General features: G+C 35.3%; 1 protein-coding gene across 11 annotated transcripts in view; it reads left to right on the top strand.

Annotated features, from left to right (window-relative positions):
• Positions 1–21,276, top strand: part of JAKMIP1 (janus kinase and microtubule interacting protein 1) — a 228,040-nt gene that overhangs the window by 86,662 nt on the left and 120,102 nt on the right. For all 11 annotated transcript variants that reach the window (XM_039551318.1, XM_039551319.1, XM_039551316.1 and 8 more), the window contains 7 exons: positions 416–556; positions 3,763–3,822; positions 11,798–11,926; positions 13,157–13,285; positions 15,126–15,209; positions 18,950–19,012; positions 20,171–20,269. In XM_039551318.1, the coding sequence (XP_039407252.1) occupies positions 416–556; positions 3,763–3,822; positions 11,798–11,926; positions 13,157–13,285; positions 15,126–15,209; positions 18,950–19,012; positions 20,171–20,269 (705 nt within the window). The remainder of the gene's footprint in view (positions 1–415; positions 557–3,762; positions 3,823–11,797; positions 11,927–13,156; positions 13,286–15,125; positions 15,210–18,949; positions 19,013–20,170; positions 20,270–21,276) is intronic.

Below are 21,276 nucleotides of genomic sequence, written 5' to 3'. Positions count from 1 at the left end.
ATGTGCTTTGTGTTGTATCAATTCACACTGATTAAGGGAAAGGAGAACAGATAGATAAAGTGTTTTTGCAGGCTGTAAAAAGCTATGACTAAAAATCAGCTTTAATAAATACTCCTTTTATGATTAGAAGTCAGAACTGAATTTGAGTGCATGCACTATGCTAGATCATTGAGTTCACTTATCTGCTAATTTTTTCTCAGACTGTGTTCTTTGATTCTATTTTAAAATACCTTAGTGAGAGATTAACACAGAGGCATATAGAACGTGGGGTTTTTTTGTTGAAAGAGGCCTTGTGTTGTAGTGGAGTATGCACTGATGAGTTCAAAGAATTCTTGGTTGCTACATCACACATGAGAATTTTTTTCCTGTTGCAGCAAGACACTTTAAAACATTCTTTATGTTTTTATTTTTGTAGAAAGAGAAGTTGTCTGCACAACCAGCACTGAAAAGGCACACATCTTTAAATGATCTCAGCAGCACACGAGAGGAACAAGAAATTGAATTCCTTAGACTGCAAGTCAAAGAACAACAGCATGTTATTGATGATCTCACAGTGGTAATGTTTATGACTGGTATACACATGTGCATGCACACACATCTATAGACAGGCTAAAGATTTCAGAGAAATGTTTTAACTCCAGTTGTAGTGGTGATACAGAAATAGTTCTTTGGTGTCAAAGGGTTCTTGTTATTTCTCAGGTAGTGAATCATTTTTTTGGAATGTGTATGAATCTTTGTATTAAAAATATTTACCTATTATAAGTTGCTCGTGAAGAAAAGTGCATCATCAGCCCATTGACCTTACTTGCAAAACTGGTTGTCACCAAAGGAGGAACTTGAGTAAAGGACACTTTCCAAAATGTAATGACTAAAATGTGTTGGATGCAAATCCTGGTGCAAACCCAAGCACTCCCTGATCTAGAAGTTTTCCTAAAAGAAAGGAACATGATGGTGTTAATTTCACCTGGCTAAGCATCTCTAGCTGAGCTGGCCATGCAAGCTGTATTTAAAACAGATGGGAAGAACTCTGTGTGGTTCATCAAACCAAAGGTAGCAGCATGGTTTAGGATTAGAATTGCGCAGCTGCTGCCCTCTGACTCCAAAGGGTTCTTAAGGTGATGCTCATAGATGTTTGCAGTGTTTGATCAGGAATCCTTCAAGCTGTGTTTGATGAGGAATCTTTCAAGTTGTGTTAGAGGTGTCTAGTGCTATTTAGTGTAATTTGTGATAAACCCTTCTAGTGCTGGCAGAAATTATACATAATTTCTCAGAGACCCTTGCCATTCAGGGGCAGCATCTGGAACTCAGGCAGACTCAGACATCTCAAATGGGCACTACTGACTGCTACAAAATGATAAAAAGAATTTAAGAGCATTCTGTCTAAATAGAAAATTAAACAATTGGGTACATCATTGAAAATAAAATAAAAATAGAAGTTCTAAAAAGAAAAAAACAAGGAGGTATGTCATTGCTGTATCTGGAACATTGTCTCAATTCCTGGCAGTTCCTCTGTGATTTTGACCCAGGATTTTTCTCTGAAATCAGTGCTAAAGTTTGATGTCTGTGTGCATTCTCCAGTGTCACAGTGTTACAAGCACTAGGATGTTACTCAGATGCTATGATGTAGGGTTCACAGGGCAATGCTGCTTTAGTATCCACGTAAAACTGCATAGGCAGGGATGGTGATAGGACATTAGATGTGCAGTATATGGCAGATACAACCTCACTTACATTTCAGTGTAAAGTGGGAATGAAAGGAATCTCTTTTTAATGTCTCAGCTAGTAGGAAATATATTGTATCCTGACTTTGGTCAAATAATATTAACTTGTGTTTAGTGTGAAAGTAAAATAAAAAAATAATTTAAAATATTGTTTCATTTTTGCTTTGTTTCCTATTTACAGATACTATTCCACTTGCAGAAATCAGTTAAATTTTTAACTAGGAAACTTCTTTGGTTCTTAATACAAACTAATTGAGCCTTTGCCTTTGATGTGAATGCAGTGGAATTCTGTGCATTGTTGTGCTTTTGAGCTCTCTTTTCTGGCCCAAACCACATGTCTACAGACTACAAATGTATCATAGTTACAAGAATGACCCAAATGTCCCATATCTGATTAATATAAAAATCATCAGCTTAACTCCAGCTGAGACCAATATGATACACAGAAATAGGAACAGTAGTCTTAGGCAGTAGGGTTGCCTGAACTGATTTAGTGTCATCTGTAGGGTATCTTTGATGCTGTTGAAACCTTGTCAACTTGATTTCTCTCACAAACAGTGGTGTTCTGGTTAGTTCTTAAAAGAAAAGCTGTCAAGGTAAACTCAGATGACTGCAAAAGATGCTAGTGGCTTTTAATTGGCATTATTATTGTTCTGGTAGCTCGATTTATATTGAGGCAGTAAATTAAGCCATCTTCTTACAAACAAGATTAGAAACAGGAAGGACTGGGATTTTGGAAGTGTTCATTCATTCTGGAGTGCATTTGTTTGAATACCTGCCTGGTGTCCAAACAAATGTTAAGGCACAGTCCCTGCTTTAACTGGAGTACCCTGGAGGCAGGATGCCCCAGTTAAAGCAGGGACTGTGCCTTAACTAGGTATCTGAGAAGAGAGCACTTTTCTTTGACAGTATAAAATTCAACTGTCTGGTTTTGACTTCAGCTTAAAATATTATTCTGCAGCTTGAAATACCTACACCATTCTACCTTGACAGTCATTACTTTTCCTGATTTTTTCAAACCATGTGTATTCAAGGTGCTATGTAAGTTGTTGTACTTTTCTTCATTATTTTGCATTTACCAAAACTTAATTCCTGGAACAATGTGCTGATAAATAATTTTATTGTGATTTCTACTGTGAGCTTCCTATTTTTCTGGTTTCTGAACTGAATGCAAAGCAAATTACTAAATAGAATAATTCCATGCAGTGAACAATAACTGCTAAAGAAGCACTTGGAACTGCAATCTGTCTTTTATAAATAGAGATGCTGCAAACAAAGATACAGAGCTAAGGAAAGAATCAGAAAAAACCAAGAAGACAGAGCACCTGCCTCCTGTGTTGTTGGGGTTTTTTTGCTTGCTGCTTCGCATTTTTTACCTTCTCTTCCTCCTCTTCTCCTTTGGAATTTAAGGCAGTGTTCTTGGATTTAGACAAACATAAATCTTGCATTTCCAGTCATGACCTCTTTGTGTTATGGTATAGTTTATTGTGATCTTGCACCAAAACCGGAGTAGAAAAAAGACACCAACTAAGTTGACACAGACTGAGAGTGCCTTTGGATTTGAGACTTTTGCCCTACAAGGATAAGTCAGATGTAACACTGTATCTGCATATGCATGCTTGTATATCAGAGTTGTCTGATATAATGACTTTTAATTACTAAGACTGGACTCATTTTTGGCTACTGACCTGCTTCTTCAGGATGGTTGAACACTGGAGCGAGACTCTGAATTCTGTTTCCATAGTGAGCTTCTTGGTAAAAGAGTCAAAAGAACTGTCAGAAATCTCTGCTCAGTACTTTACAAGGCCTTTTCTTGCCAACTTCCCATCAAATGCGTGAAGTACATGGCTGAAGGTTTGTTTGCTAAAGGCATAAGGCTGCAATGCAGTGTGGTGTAACATGGTGTTATTCAAAAGGATAAAGACATCGTGTTAGCTTTACCAGAGGCTTTAAAAAGATGTTAATGATATTTCTCTGTGTTAGACATATCTAAGTATAGTTTTAAAACAAACCCATACCAAAATGTTCTCTTTCCTTCTAGGAAAGAGAACGGTTATTGCGGTCTAAAAAACAGAGGAGGAAAAGTCTGAAGCCTCCAAAGGTGAGCAAACCTTCGGTTTTTCATGCATTTCTGTTGCTGTGAACAACACCTGTTTCAAATACTGCCTGAAGTTAAAGCTCTACTTAATAAGTAAAATCCATATAATTCTTCTACTTACTTTGGTGAGTTCTTCATTTTTTTTGGGTAATTCAAGTGTTTAGTACTGCACACAAGTGATGTTGTTTCGGGGTTTGTTTTAAATAAACAATAAAATTACACTTCTAGCCACTGTAACCTAAATATTCAAGTGGCTTGCGGCATAAATGATTTAATGGCTTGAAACAACTAGGATTTCAAAGGAAAAATATTCAGTCTGTTTTAAAGAACATATCCCCTTTAAACTTCTCATACCAACACAGAGCTAAATCACAATTAAAAAATAACTATTGCTGGAGATGTTACTAAAATAATATTTCTGTATGTGATATATAAGTAGTAAGACAATTCCAACTGTTATGCTCTAGTAAATTTTCTGCTCTAGAATACAAGGTTCAAGAGAAAAATGCAGATTACAAAACCAGAAAATTTTTGCTACAGAAAGTACCCTTAAAGTTTATTGTAATATGTGCTTAAAGTAATTTGCTGAATAATGTTTTTTGTGACGTTAAACATTAGCAGCCTGGAGCATGTGTGTGGGAGGTGGGAAATGGAGTAAGAGGGAAAAAATGGAAATGAAGAGTGAATGTATCATTATCATCTATATGGTATCTTAAGATATATTCTGTCATAAATGGGTGCCTTGTGTCAGAGTGTTCTGCACAGTCTATTCCTGGTAACCCCCAGGTGGTGCTTTTTTATTGCTCTGCACTCTAATGCCTATGTTCTGAAAGATTTATCCTTTGGGACTCTCTGTTTCACTGGTAGTTTCTTCAAATTCTACTTCTAATAATGATGTGTCTCTTGCATAGGAAAAAAGAAAAAATCAGAAATAGCAATAGATCCTGACAAATATATTTGCAGCAACTGTAAACCGTTCTTTCTTGATGTAGTATAACTGGAAGTTTGTGGTTTGAGAGCAATTTTAAACAGAATGCAAAAGTGAATATATATATGTATGTAACTTATACTGTACTTTCTATAGTTCTCTCTTAATTATAAGCCTTTGTCTGTAAGTTAAATGTGTAAGATAATTTGCTAAATTGTAAAGTTTCTCATGAAACAAAACTAGTTAAGTCAATTTTTAGGTGTTGGTAACTGGTGATAATTTCCATAGGCTGAAAACTTCAATAAATATGCATTTATGTCTTAAAAATATTCTGTGTTAGTAGAACTTCAGCTGACATGGGCTCTGTACCATTCCTATTTTGTCTTGAGCAACCTGATGCTTTGTGGTCTCTTCCTTATTGACCAAAGCGAGTTGAAAAACATGAGGACGGAGAGAATGGGCATGATACCATTAAAATTTTGTGGCAATGCTATTCTTTGTTTGCTAAGAGGGCTATAATGGAGGGAATTCTGCAAAGTTTACTGAAAGGATTGTATGCATATGGGCAGCAGAGTTAGTCGAGGTGTGCTTCTTCTTTAGGGTATGATAAATACACCAGAAAGAACAAATTAATCAGTCGCAGACATTTCTGCTAGAAATTATTCCATCCCCTGTCCATTAGCTCTTCAGTGGCTGCAGTGACCATTTGAAATTCTATGTGATGCTATCTCCTGAAAGGACAAGCAGGACTATGAAACAAAAACAAGTGAAAAAAGAGAAAGTTGTGAGAGAAGAGTAATGGGATTTTATGTACTATAGTAGTTACAGCATATATACACACTAGTTAATATAGTTAATACATAGTTAATATGTAACTGTATTTAAACTTTCTAAATGACCTAATTCCTTAAGGAATGAAAGAAGTAATCAATAATACTACTGTCTCATTACCTGCCATTGGATAAACCTGTAGACTACTCACATTTATACGCAGTGTTGGCTCAGAGTTTAACGGCTGTTGATGTTAACTTCTAAAAATCCAATCCTGGCATACAGGCTGATTTCCTTCCAGGCCACCTGTATGGTCCTTTGAGGATCGAAACCCTCAAAGGAAGCTGTGCTTCCCACAGTTTTCCAACAGTTTTTAATTTAAATAATATGTAGAATGGAGTGCATACTCAGATGAGTTTGGATTTTACCATCTTCAACCTCTCTGTTTTTACAGCCTATATCAGGAATCCAGAAAATTGTAGAATTTATTTAACTGAGTGTTGAAAGTGCTGGTTAGATGTCACTAATGGACATGTGATACAGACATCTCACTCTGGACAAAGTGGTAACAAGTGGTTGGAAGTAGATATCTGAATAGGACATAGGAGTTTTGTCCTAAAATTGCCAGTTTCTCTCCACAGACTCTAAAGGCAGCCTAAGATGAATTGTTTTATATATAGACATGCACAGCATAAGTCTATTTCTGTCTATTATCTGTGCAAGATTTTTATCTCTTAAAGATGATAGAACCTATTTAGAATAGTAATGAAATTATGTGTTAATCTCTCCTAACCAAACACTTGGAAAAAGAAATTACTGGTCTAAATCTTTGGCTTTGCTTTTCTAAGGTTTGTTAAATACAAAACTAGCATTAACACAGTTTGGCTAGTGGAGTTATATTTATTTCCAGATGTGTCCTACTCCTTGTGACAAAGTGAAAGAGGAAATAACTCATGAGAATGAGGTTTCATGAAAGTGGTCATATAAGCTCATTGTGGACAGTATAGAATGATTCCTTTTTTATTCTAATAACCAGGAACATGGTGCACAGGGCGAAGATTTATATTCATCTTCTTGCAGATTTTCTTAAAGGGGTGCTTGTACACTCCAGCTTCCTTCATTCCTGAAATGGTCTTGACTGCAGAGAGTCTGTGGTTGTTTCCTAATGAGTATTTTCCTGACAGTTGTTTGTGTTACCTGGAACAGAATCCATGGCATGTCTTTCTCCATCTTCGGGACATCTTGTGTGAATGATCTGCCAGGCTGATCTGGTAGCCTTTACAGCTTGGAACATCAGTTCAGCTGAGAAGCTTTTGAAAATCTTAATTTTATTTTTTGGTTTTGTAATTAGATGTCAGTGTTATTTCTGGAGCTTTGTAGGCGTACTAGGTTACTGTTGCTACTGTAGCTTTCACTGAGCGCACTTTCAATTCCCAAGGGGCACAGGAGTCCATGGAACAATGCTGGCAAGTGGTTCAGGCTCCCTGAGGAAAGGAGCAGCAAAAGGCTTTATCACCTCTGTGCTTGCAAGGTGGTTGGAGGAGTAATGTAGCAACCTGATTTTTCCATGGTTCTTTTTTAAATTTTCTTTTTCCAGTTTTTCTTGTGAAATAACCAAGAAACTTCAGAAACCGATTTTTTATGTTTTGTTTATTTTTGACATGTGGAATGGACTTACATTCATGTCATGATGGATGGAGTCATGCATTTGAAAGTAAGACGTGTTTACCCAGCTTGTTTGGTAACTGCAGGATTCTATGGATTTGTGCCTTCTTTTAAACTTTAATAAATGAACTATATTTGTGGTAGTGGAAAGCCTGCACACTGGTGTGATGGAGTTCGTATTTCTTGTTTTATATTTTTCTTTTTTTCTCTGCCTCTGTGCTTTGGTGTGTCTGTATTTTTCTGGCTGCCAAGAAATGACATACAAGCACGAAGGTAAGAAGTTACTGACAAGCACATCTGATGGTGTTACAAGGAAATATATCTTGGATCATTTTCATCATGTTCGATTAGGTCCCTGAAAATGAGATATTTAAATGTAAAATGAAACTGCTTTAGCAACAGAGAAATCAGATTGTATTGAAATTTGCATATACTGTAGTCTTTGTGTCACTATTAATTTATAGTATTCTAAACTCAGATGTTTACTGAGCACCATACTTCAGTAGAAGCATTAATACTTGAGTTATAAAGACCTAATGCATAATTTTACTTTAAAATTATGTGAAAACATTGCTATAAATCCACATGAAAAATACTTGCTATTAAATGCATGACATTTAATAGAATTCAAATCAGAATTTTTCAGCAATTTACATGACTATTTTCTCAGTTAAGAAGTTGTGATTTAGAAATAAGAAATGTGCAAACCAATATAAAGGAATCTCTAAGTTGTTAATTGAGAATGTTCCCATTTTTGAAAAAGCTTGAATGAAACTTGAATAAACATAGTTTATATAAGTACAAAAATCCAGTGAGTATTGTGCATTTTTATATACTTTCCAGAAACCATTGTGGTTCATCTTTTGAGCCATGATTGGAATCTTCCTTGGAGTTGATGTATTTATTGATGCTCCCTTATTTATTACAGTGTTTATCAACTGTATGACTCACATGTCTTTTTTGTGTGGAATGTTTTTTTTCTGTCTCTACAGCTGTTCCCTTGCGAATTAATTTGTTTTGGTTTTGCTGTGAATCAGTTCTTGTAGCTGGTTGCTTCAGATACTAGATGATCAACAGTAAAACTGGCTATTTTTTAATTATGTCATGAAGCAATTCATACATGTACAAGTAATATACAATAATTAAATATTATTAATATTATCTCTGTTGCTATGGAAAGTATCTGGTCCACAACATGGTATATATACAGCTTCTCTAAAAAGGAAGGAGTCTTAAAAATAACTGGTTCACTTGTAACTCCAAATATTATTACAGGCAGTCTTTATAGCATTTAAAAGTTTTGACTTTTAACTCTCCTTTAAGTGTTGGGGTTTTTTAGTGTGATGGGAAATACTATTCTTTCTTTTTCATAATTCCCTCACATCTAATAATCAAGTGGTTTATTTATTGATATATGCACATGATTTTCCCGTACTTTTGCTACTAGTGAAATTTTAAATGCAGGTGGTATTTTTCACAAAAAAGGCATTGCTTTAAGTATCTTCTCCAGCCTATATACTTCAATTTAAAATCAAAATCACTGTTGTTATGCCAATTTGTTTTCACTTCTTGAAAATGTGTGGGTGAGTGTGTGCATGAAGGATTAAAAGAAGACACATATTTGGCCTGAGTTACCTAAAAGTGACTGTACAGCAGAGGTGTAGCAAAAAATCCCATAGGTATGGTAGATTTTATTGTCACTTAAAACTAAGCTGCTGCCGACCTCATGGTACTGTGTTCTTTGTGCCATATGATAATAAATTGGAGTTTTGTTCTCCATCTTTTAGAAGTCCCTTCTACTAGCCTTTTCAAAGTCAAGACTTAACACTTACTTTGTCAGTCTTCAGACAATACAGTGCATTTTGGTTGAACTTTGCTCGAGTGTGTTTGTCATTTTGAGGCCAAACACCCCTGAAGGAGGAGGCATGAGCAGGGTCAGCTGATCTTTTGGTCAATCTTTGGTTGTCTGAGTGGCTTGTCCTTGGCTGGGATCCTCCAAAGCCTGTGGTGGTTCTGAGCCCCATCCACAGGTAGGCAGATACGGGCAGAAGAGCAGGATATAGAAGTATCAACATGAGAGTGCAGTTTTGGTCTGGGTTTACTCTCAACATCTTTGAGTGAAACTTATCTGCACTGCAAAGTGAGGATATGGCTTGCATTATAATTTCTTGAGTTTTGTTTACCTGCAACTATCTTCTTTACCTCCATAAAATGTACCTTCCTGTTTATGAAACTGTCTCTGCAAATCAGTTTGGAGTCAGGAAGGTGAGTTGAGCTGGCTACTCAGATTGCAAATTTGTCTTCCCTACAACTTGAAATAGCACCATTTCATTGGCTCTATTTTCAACCTCCAGTATTTATTTGTAGTATTACTAGATGTCTGTAAGCTGCAACCAGTATTCAGTGAGGGAAAAAGCTGGATGGGCTGTCTCCCAAGGACTAATTATACCTTGTTTTTTATGGTAAGCCTTTCTATTTATGAAAAAGAAGTCTGCAACGGTTTTAATTCAAATATGAGAAAATATATTAGCTTTCTGGGTAAGTCTTTATATTTTTAGAATGGAGCTTAAACCTATTCCTTGTGCCCTTTGTTTTGTTAAGTAGGGCAGAAAGGTGAACTGGTGAAAGGATTAAATTATCCCAGGGAATTGTCTGTCTTAAGCACCTTGGACATAGCTCTGCCTGGTGGAAGGATCACAGTGCTTCCTAAACAAGTGAGGAACGAGTAATGTCTTTCCAGCACTGTAGCACCATAACTGTGATCTTACAAATTCATGAAGTGGTGGTCTAGTAGCTTGCAAAAGGAAAATTGTTTCCAAAGGTTGTTCAAAGCTCTTTGCCTTTTGTGCTGCATCATATTTATCTACATGCACATGAATAAACATAGTCTGTTTAGAAAATATATGACTTTTTGGGTTTCTGAATGAAATTTTTAAAGTACTGTTTGAAGGATTCATCTTAAGCAATTGAGTGATTCAGGACATGACCTTGGAGCTGTCTTTGGCAATTTTAGTGGAATTAGCTGTACTGTGAGACTATTATGGACTTGTTCAGCTTACGAGTGATGAGATTGGGACCTGGCAGACCGTGGTGACCAGGGCTGCAGACTGTAAATGGAGAACATGGTGTCATGCGTGCAGGCAAAAAGTCACGCCTACAAGCTTGATTTTTGGTACCCCTTACAGAGTATTTTGACTGCTGAACTGTGTTGAGTCGAAAGAATATAGTGAGCATTACAGGGTTTTGTGAGAAAGAGAAGGTAGTATTTACGTAGATTTACTGGAAAAATAAGGTAGGTAAGAGAAAAACTGCAGGGAAAGGTAAATATTTGGAAATAATAATGAGATAGGGCATTACAAATAGAACCTTTCAGTATCATGAATTTTAAACTGATAGATCACAATTCCACTCAGGCAGTTTGGCTCTGCTGAAATATAGGCTTCATGGTGTTCGGAATTAATAATAGTTGATAACTTTTTTAATCCTTGTGGCTGTTTTACTGAATAAGCTATTATCTTCTCATAGACAACCTGTGATTTATATTTGAAAAAAACCAAACAACAAACTGTGACATCAAGATCTGTGCTTCAGTATCAAGCAGTGGCAAAACATACAGAGATGGATAGACAGATCATTCTTCATCTTCTTACAGCCACCTCTCTCCACTAGCCTCCCTGTCTAGGCTGCTTCATAACCTGACTCCATTTTTCAGCAACACACTTTTAAAAATATTCTCAATTTTCTTGCTTCTCTGAAATTGTGTTGGATTATTAGAATACTTGTGTGGTGTAAAAAGTTATGCTTTCTATTGATTAATAACAGTTAAAGACCTGTTTTTTCTATTATAAGCAATTTTTTTTTAACAGTTGAATTTCCATGGAAATTTGCTGCTTTCTCTATGTTTATATAAAAAAACTCACATTTTTCACAACTGATACTGTACTTTCACTAGCTGCTAATTTCTTCTAAGCATGCATTTAATTGATAATGTTGTGTAAAATTTTTAAAGTCCACAGTGAAATGCTGTTTTTCCCATGTCATGTCTTTTTGGTTAGACATAGTATTGGAGAAAACTTTTTGAAAAAAAAATGAGAATGATGATATTGAAAAAATAAATGGTAAGCATTAATTTATACTTTCAAGTAGGGTTTTCCAAAATAGATTTTTTTTTATTTTTTTTTATTTTTGCCATCAGTATGGACAATTAAATTTTTTCCACATTTGTCTCCCAAATATCTTTTTTTCTTTTGGTTGCACATCTTACATGTTGCATTGTACTGGCTTACTTTCTTCTGAACAGGTACTGGAATTCTCTACTGTGGATCTTGTAAGATTTATGTGATTTTGGTAGTTAGGTTTTATAGTTTTGCTAAAGCATTGTTCTATTGGCATTTACCTCATCTCTATGCTATGTGCAGTTTAGTTCTTGGAGGTTCTTACATAAATGATTTTGAAAAAGTAGCTCATTTAGTCAGAGAGCAAGAGTTTATAATGGAACATTTCTTTCTTCCTAAATACTAAAATAATCATCAGAGAAGACCTTCATTACTGCTTACTGGGTCATTGGGGCTTTTAATCTGTTTTGCTAGTAACTAAAAAAACTGAATTTTTCAGAGGCATGTTGTGGAGACATTTTTTGGATTTGACGAAGAATCTGTTGATTCAGAAACATCTTCTGTAACTTCATACAACACAGATAAAACAGACAGGACACCAGCAACACCAGAAGAAGACTTGGAAGATGTAAGTAGAAACTGATTCGTTCTTCTTTCTACTTGTTGAACTATAAATACAAACTTTTATTCAACTATTGTACCACGTGAACTGTGAAAGTTTTGGCAGAGAATTCCTTTGGGTTTTTTCAAATCTGGTAATGTATACACTTTGCAGTAAAAATTATAAGATAATACTCTGCCTGACAAATTTGACAGATACTGGGCTGAGAAATAAAATTGTTTTTCTCAAACTCTTTCTTATTAGTCAAAAGAAAATGAATAGGCACATTGCTTTGCCAAAAGTCAATACTTACTAGACAATAGTTTGCCTTTCAACCTTATAATTTATTTGACTGTTTTGATACAATCAGGATTTTCTTTCTTTGCTCACAATGCTCAGAGAGACCTTTGCAATTCATGAAGGCTTAAATGATCATAGGTAGTAAATACTCAGTGACATGTGTTGTCTCAGCTCTGTGATATACAGTGCTGCTGGCCTGCTTTGGAAGATTGCGTGTGTGAGGACAAAGCATGAATTAGATGCTCTTTTTCATCTTTCTTTCTTGTTCACTAACTTCTGCCTAATACTCCTCAGTCAGAAGAAGCTTTTTTTTCCCCCTAGGTTTAATATCTAATAATATTTTAATCTCTTTTCCTTAGAACTCAAGTTCCTGGAGCAAAGATTAATTAAAGTGGAGGACATTTCTTGTCCTCTGCAGTATAGGAAAGACCTTATATGTGTTAAAATCAGTGGCTCAGAATTCAAAGAAAATAAAGACTTTGCAAATACTTGATATTAAAAGAATAAATCTAAGAAAATACTTTACAGTTTTTGAAATGTAACCTCTGTGTCAGTGTGCTTTACCCTGGCATTGTAGGGAAAAAGTGTAAGGATAGGGAAGGGTGGACTGCATGAGAAATAGAATGAACACCTCCTGAAGCTGCTGTGGCTCTGCAGTTGCTGAAGACCGTGTTGCACAAAACTGTTTCCTCTCATCTTTCCCTAGACAGTTTTCCCATTTCTATACATTGCTGCCTCATATGGTAACTTACACTGTCCTTAAATTGTGTGGTAGACACAGTTACTCATCATCCTTCCTTCCTTTCTTTTCCACTTGATTTAGGATTTCATACTTTTATTAAACTTTGAGATTTAGTATGAGTTGCATTGCTTGTTATGTTTGTGAGTCTGTCTTCTATACAAACTCATTATTATATATATTTATACAAATCCTCTTTTTTCCTCCTCTTCATTAAGAGCACGCCTAAAGAAGAAGCTGAACTCAGGTTTTGCCAGCTAACAAGAGAGTATCAAGCTTTGCAAAGAGCATATGCACTGCTCCAAGAACAAGTTGGTGGAACCCTGGATGCAGAGAGAGAAGCAAGGGTAATTTTTTAACTGAAATGCCTTCGAATCTGAAATAATAGAAAAACATGAAGCAATTCGTAATAGCAGGAGGTATCTGCAGGTCAGTGAGATGTGAATCCCAACGAGGATTAGAGGGTATCATCAGTAAGGTGACACTTTAGATAATGTCTGGTGCAATCAGAACAAAGATGTCATTATGCTTTGTTCTAGCGTGTATAATATATTAAAGATTTCTGTGCTATGAAAGTGATAACCCACTGGAACCTGCAATTTGGATAGTAACATGATGGATTTTAAGTGAATCACAGGATAGATTGTTACAAGTACTTAGGTACTTTCATCATATGAGTATATTAAAAATCTGACCGAAATATGAATCAAAAATCTTACCCAAATCTTAGTTCTGGCCTACTGAAAAGCAGTTTTTCACACCAGAAGTGGGGGCTTCTGATGGACACCAAGTCGAACACGAGCCAGCAGTTAAAAAAACCCTCACCTTCTTCCCTCTACAATTTCCCCAAACCCCAGAAATGGAGAAACATATTAAATACTGTGAATTATTACATGTTACTGCCTTACTGCTTTTGGCCTTCACTGTACTGTGCCACTGCAGTATATTGCTAATAATGCAGAAGGACAATGATTTTAATGTGTTTAGAAATTACTGGTGGGAAAGGATTCAACCAAGCTAAACTTCTTTTTGATTTTTTTTCTTTGAAATAATAGTTCTTATAATAGTAGAATTACTGCTTTATGGCTTCATTTGTAGAGTTCTCAGCATCTTACAAAAGCCTAGTCAGTTTTGACACTCTCTTTTTAAGTAGGACACTTAGCCAAGGAAAGCAATAGACTTTGGAGATCACTTCTCAAGATAGAATTAGGATGGGGGGAATAATTCCATCTACTGTTAGAGTAAGATTTCTGGGGCAGTCATCTATTTGACAATTATGAGATGCCATTTTATATTTTCTTTGCCTTCATGGGCTTTTTAAAAATTTATTTGGCAGGCATTTGCAGACTGTACTTTTTGTAGACTTGGAAATTGTTGTTATTTCTTTTTAGTGGCATTTTGGGTTTTTTCTTGCATCCCTGCAAATCCATCTCTTGAGTGAGTCAGAAACTAGCTTTTTGCATGGTTTATTTTGGTGGGATGAACATTTCCTATTACTTTTAAGATGACACGTAAGGTAAACAAGGACGCAAAGATGAAAAGAAGCAGGAGGAAATCCCTGTAGGAATATTTAAACTGCTTGGGTGAAAAAGTATCTGAAGCGGGGGGGGGAAAATACTTGCAGTAGCTCAAGGAGCCTCAGTGCCTGAGGGTCTCCAGAAACATGCTTTATTTTATATCCTTTTTTGTTTAGTACCTTGTAGGATCCAGTCCCTTTTAGGGCATCACTGGACTTAGGGAGTAATACCTACTATAGTGTAGTGGTGAGTGTAGTAAGTGTGTAAATGAGGAAAACTGACCAGTGTATGCTCTTTATGGGACATGTAAATTATTTCGGGTCAATATATTTTATTTACCTAAAGGCCTTTTTCAGTGCTTAATGCAATTCTCTTTCTCCCTTGTCCCTTTTCCCCCAGTTGCCTTAAATTACTAAAGCTTATGAATAGCTTCTTAGAGCTCTTTCAGTTCCTAAATTTATTTTTTTCTTCCCCGGTAAGAACTTTGTCACTGAATATGTGATGTTAACATCTTTTTAGGCTAGGAAGGAAAAATTCTGTTAAACTGACAGCTTCAAATATTTTTTAACATAAACACAAAAGCAATTTACTGAAAAACATTAAAAGCTGACTGGACATCCCATAAAGTAGTAGAAAATATCTTTACTTTTGATTTCTTTTTCCCCCCCAGACTCGTGAACAACTGCAAGCTGATCTTCTCAGGTGTCAGGCAAAAATTGAGGACCTGGAGAAAGCTCTAATCGAGAAAGGACAGGTAAAAGGCTCTCTCAATGTCCTCTACCACATCATTTTCTGCGCTGCATGCAGTGGTGCACTTGCCATCTTCGTTGCTTACTGGTGTGTTGGTGTGAATGATGCAGCTTAATTGCCATTGCAGCAATAGGGTGCTTAAATAAAGGAAAGGGTTTTGCAACCTAAGAAAATGTCATTACAGACTCATTTTCTAACACATAATACACTAAAGCATACTATCAAAATAACCATGTGTACATGCACATTCTGTTCCCATTGTCATTTGGTGAAAGCCTTTTGCCTCTTTTCCATTTTGTTAGTATTTGTTATAAATTCTAGTAAAATAAATATTCTAGATTTGTACTGGAGAATATTTTTGGTGTGTACTGAAGAAAAATTAAGAAAACCCCTTAGCTTTTAGACACACCAGAGATATGAACACTGAGCCTGTCAGGTTACTGGAAGCCACTTGTGGTGTTATTCTCCTGGGTTTGAAGTCTCAGAGGAGCCAATTGCTTACAGATTCCCAAACCATCACACAAAGTAAAATCAGGCCTTATGCTTCAGTATATATAATATATGTAAATACTCACCAAAGATGTATCTACTGATGCATATTTAATATTGTCTAGGGCCCTCAGGAAGTCTGATTAAGAGTTATGAGCATGCATTTGCAAGTTGTTCACTTGTGTAATTGCTAGAACACACAGTAGGAACTGGGGAGATGTTACTTTATGCTTTTTTTATTTGAAATAAGAATTTAAGATTGCAGGTAGCTTATAGTAATAAAAAAAGATAGCACTAGCTATAGATTTACATTTCAAAGACTGATGATCCTGTAGCAATGAACACAACCCACCTACATATAATGCCAGATGGATGATAACACTATTTTTATGGTTTATTCTTTGTAAGAAAAATTTTTTGTAAAATTCTGTAAAAATGCAAATTTTGGGGACCATATTCAAATTAAGGGCAAAAATAATTTATGCTAGCTTCCAAACAAATTTCAATTTGCTTAGTGAATTCCATGTAAATACAATATTACTAAAAATTGAGAATATGTTATCAATCTAAAAATGATGGCCCACTGAACTTCTGGAAGAATAAATGAAACCAAAGACCTCTCAAGCATCTGCTGCTGCTATTTTGGTGTGTTGATGAGGAAGATGTTGTGGGCAAATTGCTGTGTAGTTGAAAATATTAACAAAATAGCTGATTGTTAAAGTGTGTAATATAAGTACTGTATATGTAAATAAGAGACATAAATTTGGATACCCATGTAAGGAATTACTTCTGTGATTTTTCTTCAGAGTGTTATGTCAAAAAGGTATCTCTGGAAATTAGAATTTAATTAGTTATCACTTTGAGATTCAGAACCACATTTTCAACTTCATACCTCTCAGTAATCCTGAGAAGGTGAACAGGGATGTGACAAGGAGCACTGTGATGTTGTTTCTAGTGGGCTGGTTTGTACACTGAGCATTAGCTTTCCACAGAGGGGATCACAATGTCTTCCTTGGAGCTCTAGCACCTGCTTGGTTCTCCTGACCTGTTAGTATTTACATTCAACAAAATAAATGGTTGTGATGATAAACTGAATTCTTTGTGCACTATGTGATTTTTTTAAAATTATTATTACTTTGTCATTTAGATGGTCATGGTAGTGATGATGATTTAACAATAATTGTGAAGTGTTTGTTCTGGAAGCCAGTCCCTAAAGTATGTTTGTAAAGGAAGTAATGAATCAAAAGATCCAAATGTATTATTCCAGAAAATTTTAGTCTTACTTTACAAGCTTTAGGAAACAGAAGTAGCAAAGACCTTTACAATTTCCCTGAAGTCAAATTCAGAGCATGAGATTAGAAGCTTATTGTTAAAAAATTATATGAAGCTTGGTTTATAACAATTTATGTGTAATTTCAAAGTAACTGTCAATGGCTTTTGTTAATCTCTTTTCTGGCTGGACCTGTCAGTATTCCCCCAGTAGTAACACAAAACTAATAATTCAGTTCTGCAAGGTACATTGAGGTGCATGCATAAGAGACTTTCTATTAAGTGAAGAAATTATTAAAAAATATTAATAAAGGTAAGTAATAAATCTAAACATATTGGAGTATATAATGTGCCAGATGGATGAATGCTCAACTGTCTCACTGATCTGGTGTGTAAATACAATTCTGCTGGAGTTCAGGTTTTCTCAGGAAGTGTAGTTGGACTCCATCAAGAAAGACACAGAAATTTATTATCAGTAGAGCACATTGATCTTTATTTTCTGCTTGTGTGAACTGGAGTAGTTGAAGCTGCAGGTCTGACATAGCTGTTGAACCTTACCATGTGGGTATGTTTACCATATCCATGCATTGGGATATCCACCCCAAGTCTGTGTGTGCAACTCTTTGTTCATTCCTTGACCTTAGTAAAATGCTAGTTTTCAGTTTTAGTTTTACTAAACTAGATACCATATTTTTATTTATTTATTTATTTCACTTGCCTCAAAAATTCTTTGCAAGTGTTACGCCTTTTCAGTAGTCATTTTAGTATGTTATTCTTATAACATCACAACCATGAAGAGCTTGTTTATTACATGAAATGCATCTTTGTGTATGAGTGGAAAAAAGAGAAAGAACAGTAGAATATGAAATTGTAGTGGACAGTAGGCAGAAAAACTAAACTTTTTAAAAAAATGCTAATTGGAGTGAATGTAGTATCACAATACTTTAGATTGACATTTCAAGGATATTTGATGGGCTGGGATATCCAGATTTCATTGATTCCTTGTGCAACATCAATGTGTAAATACCTTCCTGAAAAAGAATGTATTGTCCTTAATACTTTAGTGAAGGCATTTAGATTTTAAATAAATCATCGCCTGCATCTAGAAGATAGTTTGATCTAGAATTAGCATGGCATATTCAGTGTTGGATAGTGTTTTATTGAACTTTTTAGAGCAGCATGAGCAAGGTTATGTAAACAGTTTTCTCTACAGGAAAAACAAGACCTATAATCCATTAAATCTGAATGTCCAGCTATGCCTGGCCATGAGTTTTTGTAGCTTGGTTCTTTAAAGGGATATTTGATGAGGCCTCTTGTAGCCATGGGAAAACCTAAAAGGAAAGAAGTGTTTTGGAACAAGTGATTAGTTAGAAATACAGTTTCCAAACTGAGTATACAATCTCTTGCATCACTTCCCTTCCTCCACAGCCTTGAATTTCTTGTCACAAGCACTGTGTATTAGCCAGATTCTCAGAATTTTAGCAGAGGGTAATTAACTTCACATTGCTGAAGCTTATTTTTGATCATTTGGGATAATTAAAGGGTTTTCTTCCCTTACTCTTGTTGGATTTGCATTGCACCACTTAAAATGGGATGATTTTGCAAGAAAGTTCCCAAACCTTTGCAATGGAAAGCAATAGTTTTGAGTTCAGTTGAGTAAATAAATGTTTTTAAAATGACATAAAGTATATAGCTGTGGTGACCCACAATTGCTACATGGAAAGATTTTAAAGTACATGCTAGCTGGAACATAGCTGGAACATACTAGGAAACAAGAGACTGCTACAGGAAATGAAAGAACTTTTATTTTCACTGTGGTATAAAATGCTGTACATCCTTGAAATAGTTATGATAGCTTTATTTTTCAATGCATGACTATTTTGTACTTGAATGTACAATGACATCTGCAATCTTCTAATTATTGTGGTCATTCATTTGTCTTGTTTAGTAAAATACATGTATTCTTAATCCTCTTCTTCCTCACAGGATTCAAAATGGGTAGAAGAAAAGCAGCTGTTAATTAGAACAAATCAGGAGTTGCTAGAGAAGGTATGTGGGTATACTTTAACCGTTGCTGCCCTTTATCATAAAAGAAATTGAACGCACTAAGTACTGTAAAGTCAGCATGAAATTGCTTTATTGCTCGCCAGGAACAGAAATTCAAATAAAAGGCTCTGGTTAAAGTACCAGTATGCCTTTAGATTCTTCAGGAATCGAAGCTGCTCTTTGTTGTGGAATTACATGTATAGCCACCAGTAGATCCCAAGCTGGCTGATGTTTCTAGTTTCCACAGAAACACAGTTACACAACGATTATTATTGTCCTGACCACTAACAAAATTGCCTGCTCCCTTCAACCTTTTTATAGTTTTTCCAAATGTTAAGTAATACTGATTGATTTTATGCTTATTATATTAACTCTCCTAGATACTCAGAGCTGAGCATCTGCATTGTTCTTCTTTGATAGTGGTGGGAAAGTTGGCTTTCACTCAGGAAATCAAAGAACTAATTTTGTTAATTAGTAGCTTAATATAATAGGAATAAGATAACCAAATAAAAAATCATGACTAAAAGTAGCTACAGCCAGGTTTAATTTATTTGGACGCCTACATGGACATTATAGATGTTAAAGTACATTATGTAAAGTACATTATGTTACACTTCTTTTTAGTTTCATAACAACGGAAAAGATTTCCCAGTTAAACTAGACAGTAGACCAAAGCTATTAGTTGGCATAATTAATAGCCAGTATTGAATTTCTATTTTCTCATTGTTAGTGCCCCAAGGCAAAATTCTGGCAAATTAAAAAGAGTCATTAAAACCACTCTATTGTTGTCTTTCATATACTGTAAAAATTAGATGTCTAATTAGGCAAAGACAATGAGAACAGTCTACTCAAATGTTAATGTAATTCAGTTTTATTTGCTGGATTTTAAAATAAAACTTCTACTGCTTAACTTAGTTAGATACAATATTCATATCACTTTTATGTTACTTCCAGATTATTACTCTAAGAGAACATTGAACATTTTCTGCTCACAGTTCTCAGAAATACTTTCTGATGTGATGTTCCTTTTTATCTTTCATCTATCGACGTGTAATGAAAAACTGAAATAATGAACAGTTTGTCTAAACATGTGGCTTGTAACTCTTTGCAGTATCTTTTCTAGTGCTTACAGGGTGTTACTGTGTTGTGTTTGTCTCACAGATTTACAGAATGGAACAAGAAGAGCATCAGCTGAAGAATGAGATGCAAGATGCAAAAGACCAGAATGAGCTGTTAGAATTCAGAGTGCTAGAGCTTGAAGTAAGAGATTCTCTCTGTTGCAAACTCTCAAATGGAGCAGAAATTATGTTTGAACCCAAGCTGAAATTCCTGTAAAGATTACTGATGTCTGGTGCATGTTTAAGGGAAGTCGCTTAGGTATCTATTTTTTAAATGTTGTATCTTGGGATAATGAAATTGATGCCACTGCCTTAATGTTTTGGAGAGAATGCTCACTAATGTTTATAAAGATGTAATATAGCTAATATAAATCGCATATAGTTTGGTTTTCATCTAATAAAATATTTTGTTTTGCAATATTTTGCCTTTTTTATTTGTTTCATTTCCATAACTGCTCCTTTCCTGCATGTAAAATCACTCGGTATGTATGCTACAGCCTTGGCTGGCATTGATTAAATTAACACACCTTCTCACATCTTGCATGCAGTGATCTGACTAAAGATCTGACACATCCATCACATCAATGTATAACTGATTTAAATCACATTGATTTAAGATTGACAACATTCATATGAAGTAAATTTATCTTAAAAAGAACACATTTTGGTAACAGCTTCCAAAGAATTCCTCTTAATTTAAATCCATTTTCTCATGGTTTAAAGTGGTCAGGGACTGGAAATAATTGGCTTCAGTCAATGAAAAATGAGAAAAAATCCAAACCTCTGGCAATGTCAAAGAAAAGTGGTGAAGCACAAATACAACTTCTGTATGTGAAACTAATATGTTGCCTATAGCAAACATATTCTATATTTTACATAAATGAAATAAGTAAAAGTATTTGTTATTAACACTTTGAACATGTAGCTTGTGATTACAGTAAAAAGCAATGGTTCTCATCCCCTCACAACCTGGGCTCATGTTGAATTTAGTAACACTAAAGTAGCTGTGTGTGATGCACAGTTGTCACATGGTCGTATTGCCTGATGACACATTGTTCAGTTTCAAAGATCACCAGCATTCCCAACACTGCTTAGAATAAACTCTTCAAGAAACCTGTCATTGTCACTCCTCCATTTTTATCACCCAGC

The sequence above is a fragment of the Corvus cornix genome, chromosome 4, assembly GCF_000738735.6.
Source record: "Corvus cornix cornix isolate S_Up_H32 chromosome 4, ASM73873v5, whole genome shotgun sequence".
Classification (NCBI taxonomy): Eukaryota; Metazoa; Chordata; class Aves; order Passeriformes; family Corvidae; genus Corvus; species Corvus cornix.
This window is presented reverse-complemented; position numbering and strand designations above follow the sequence as displayed.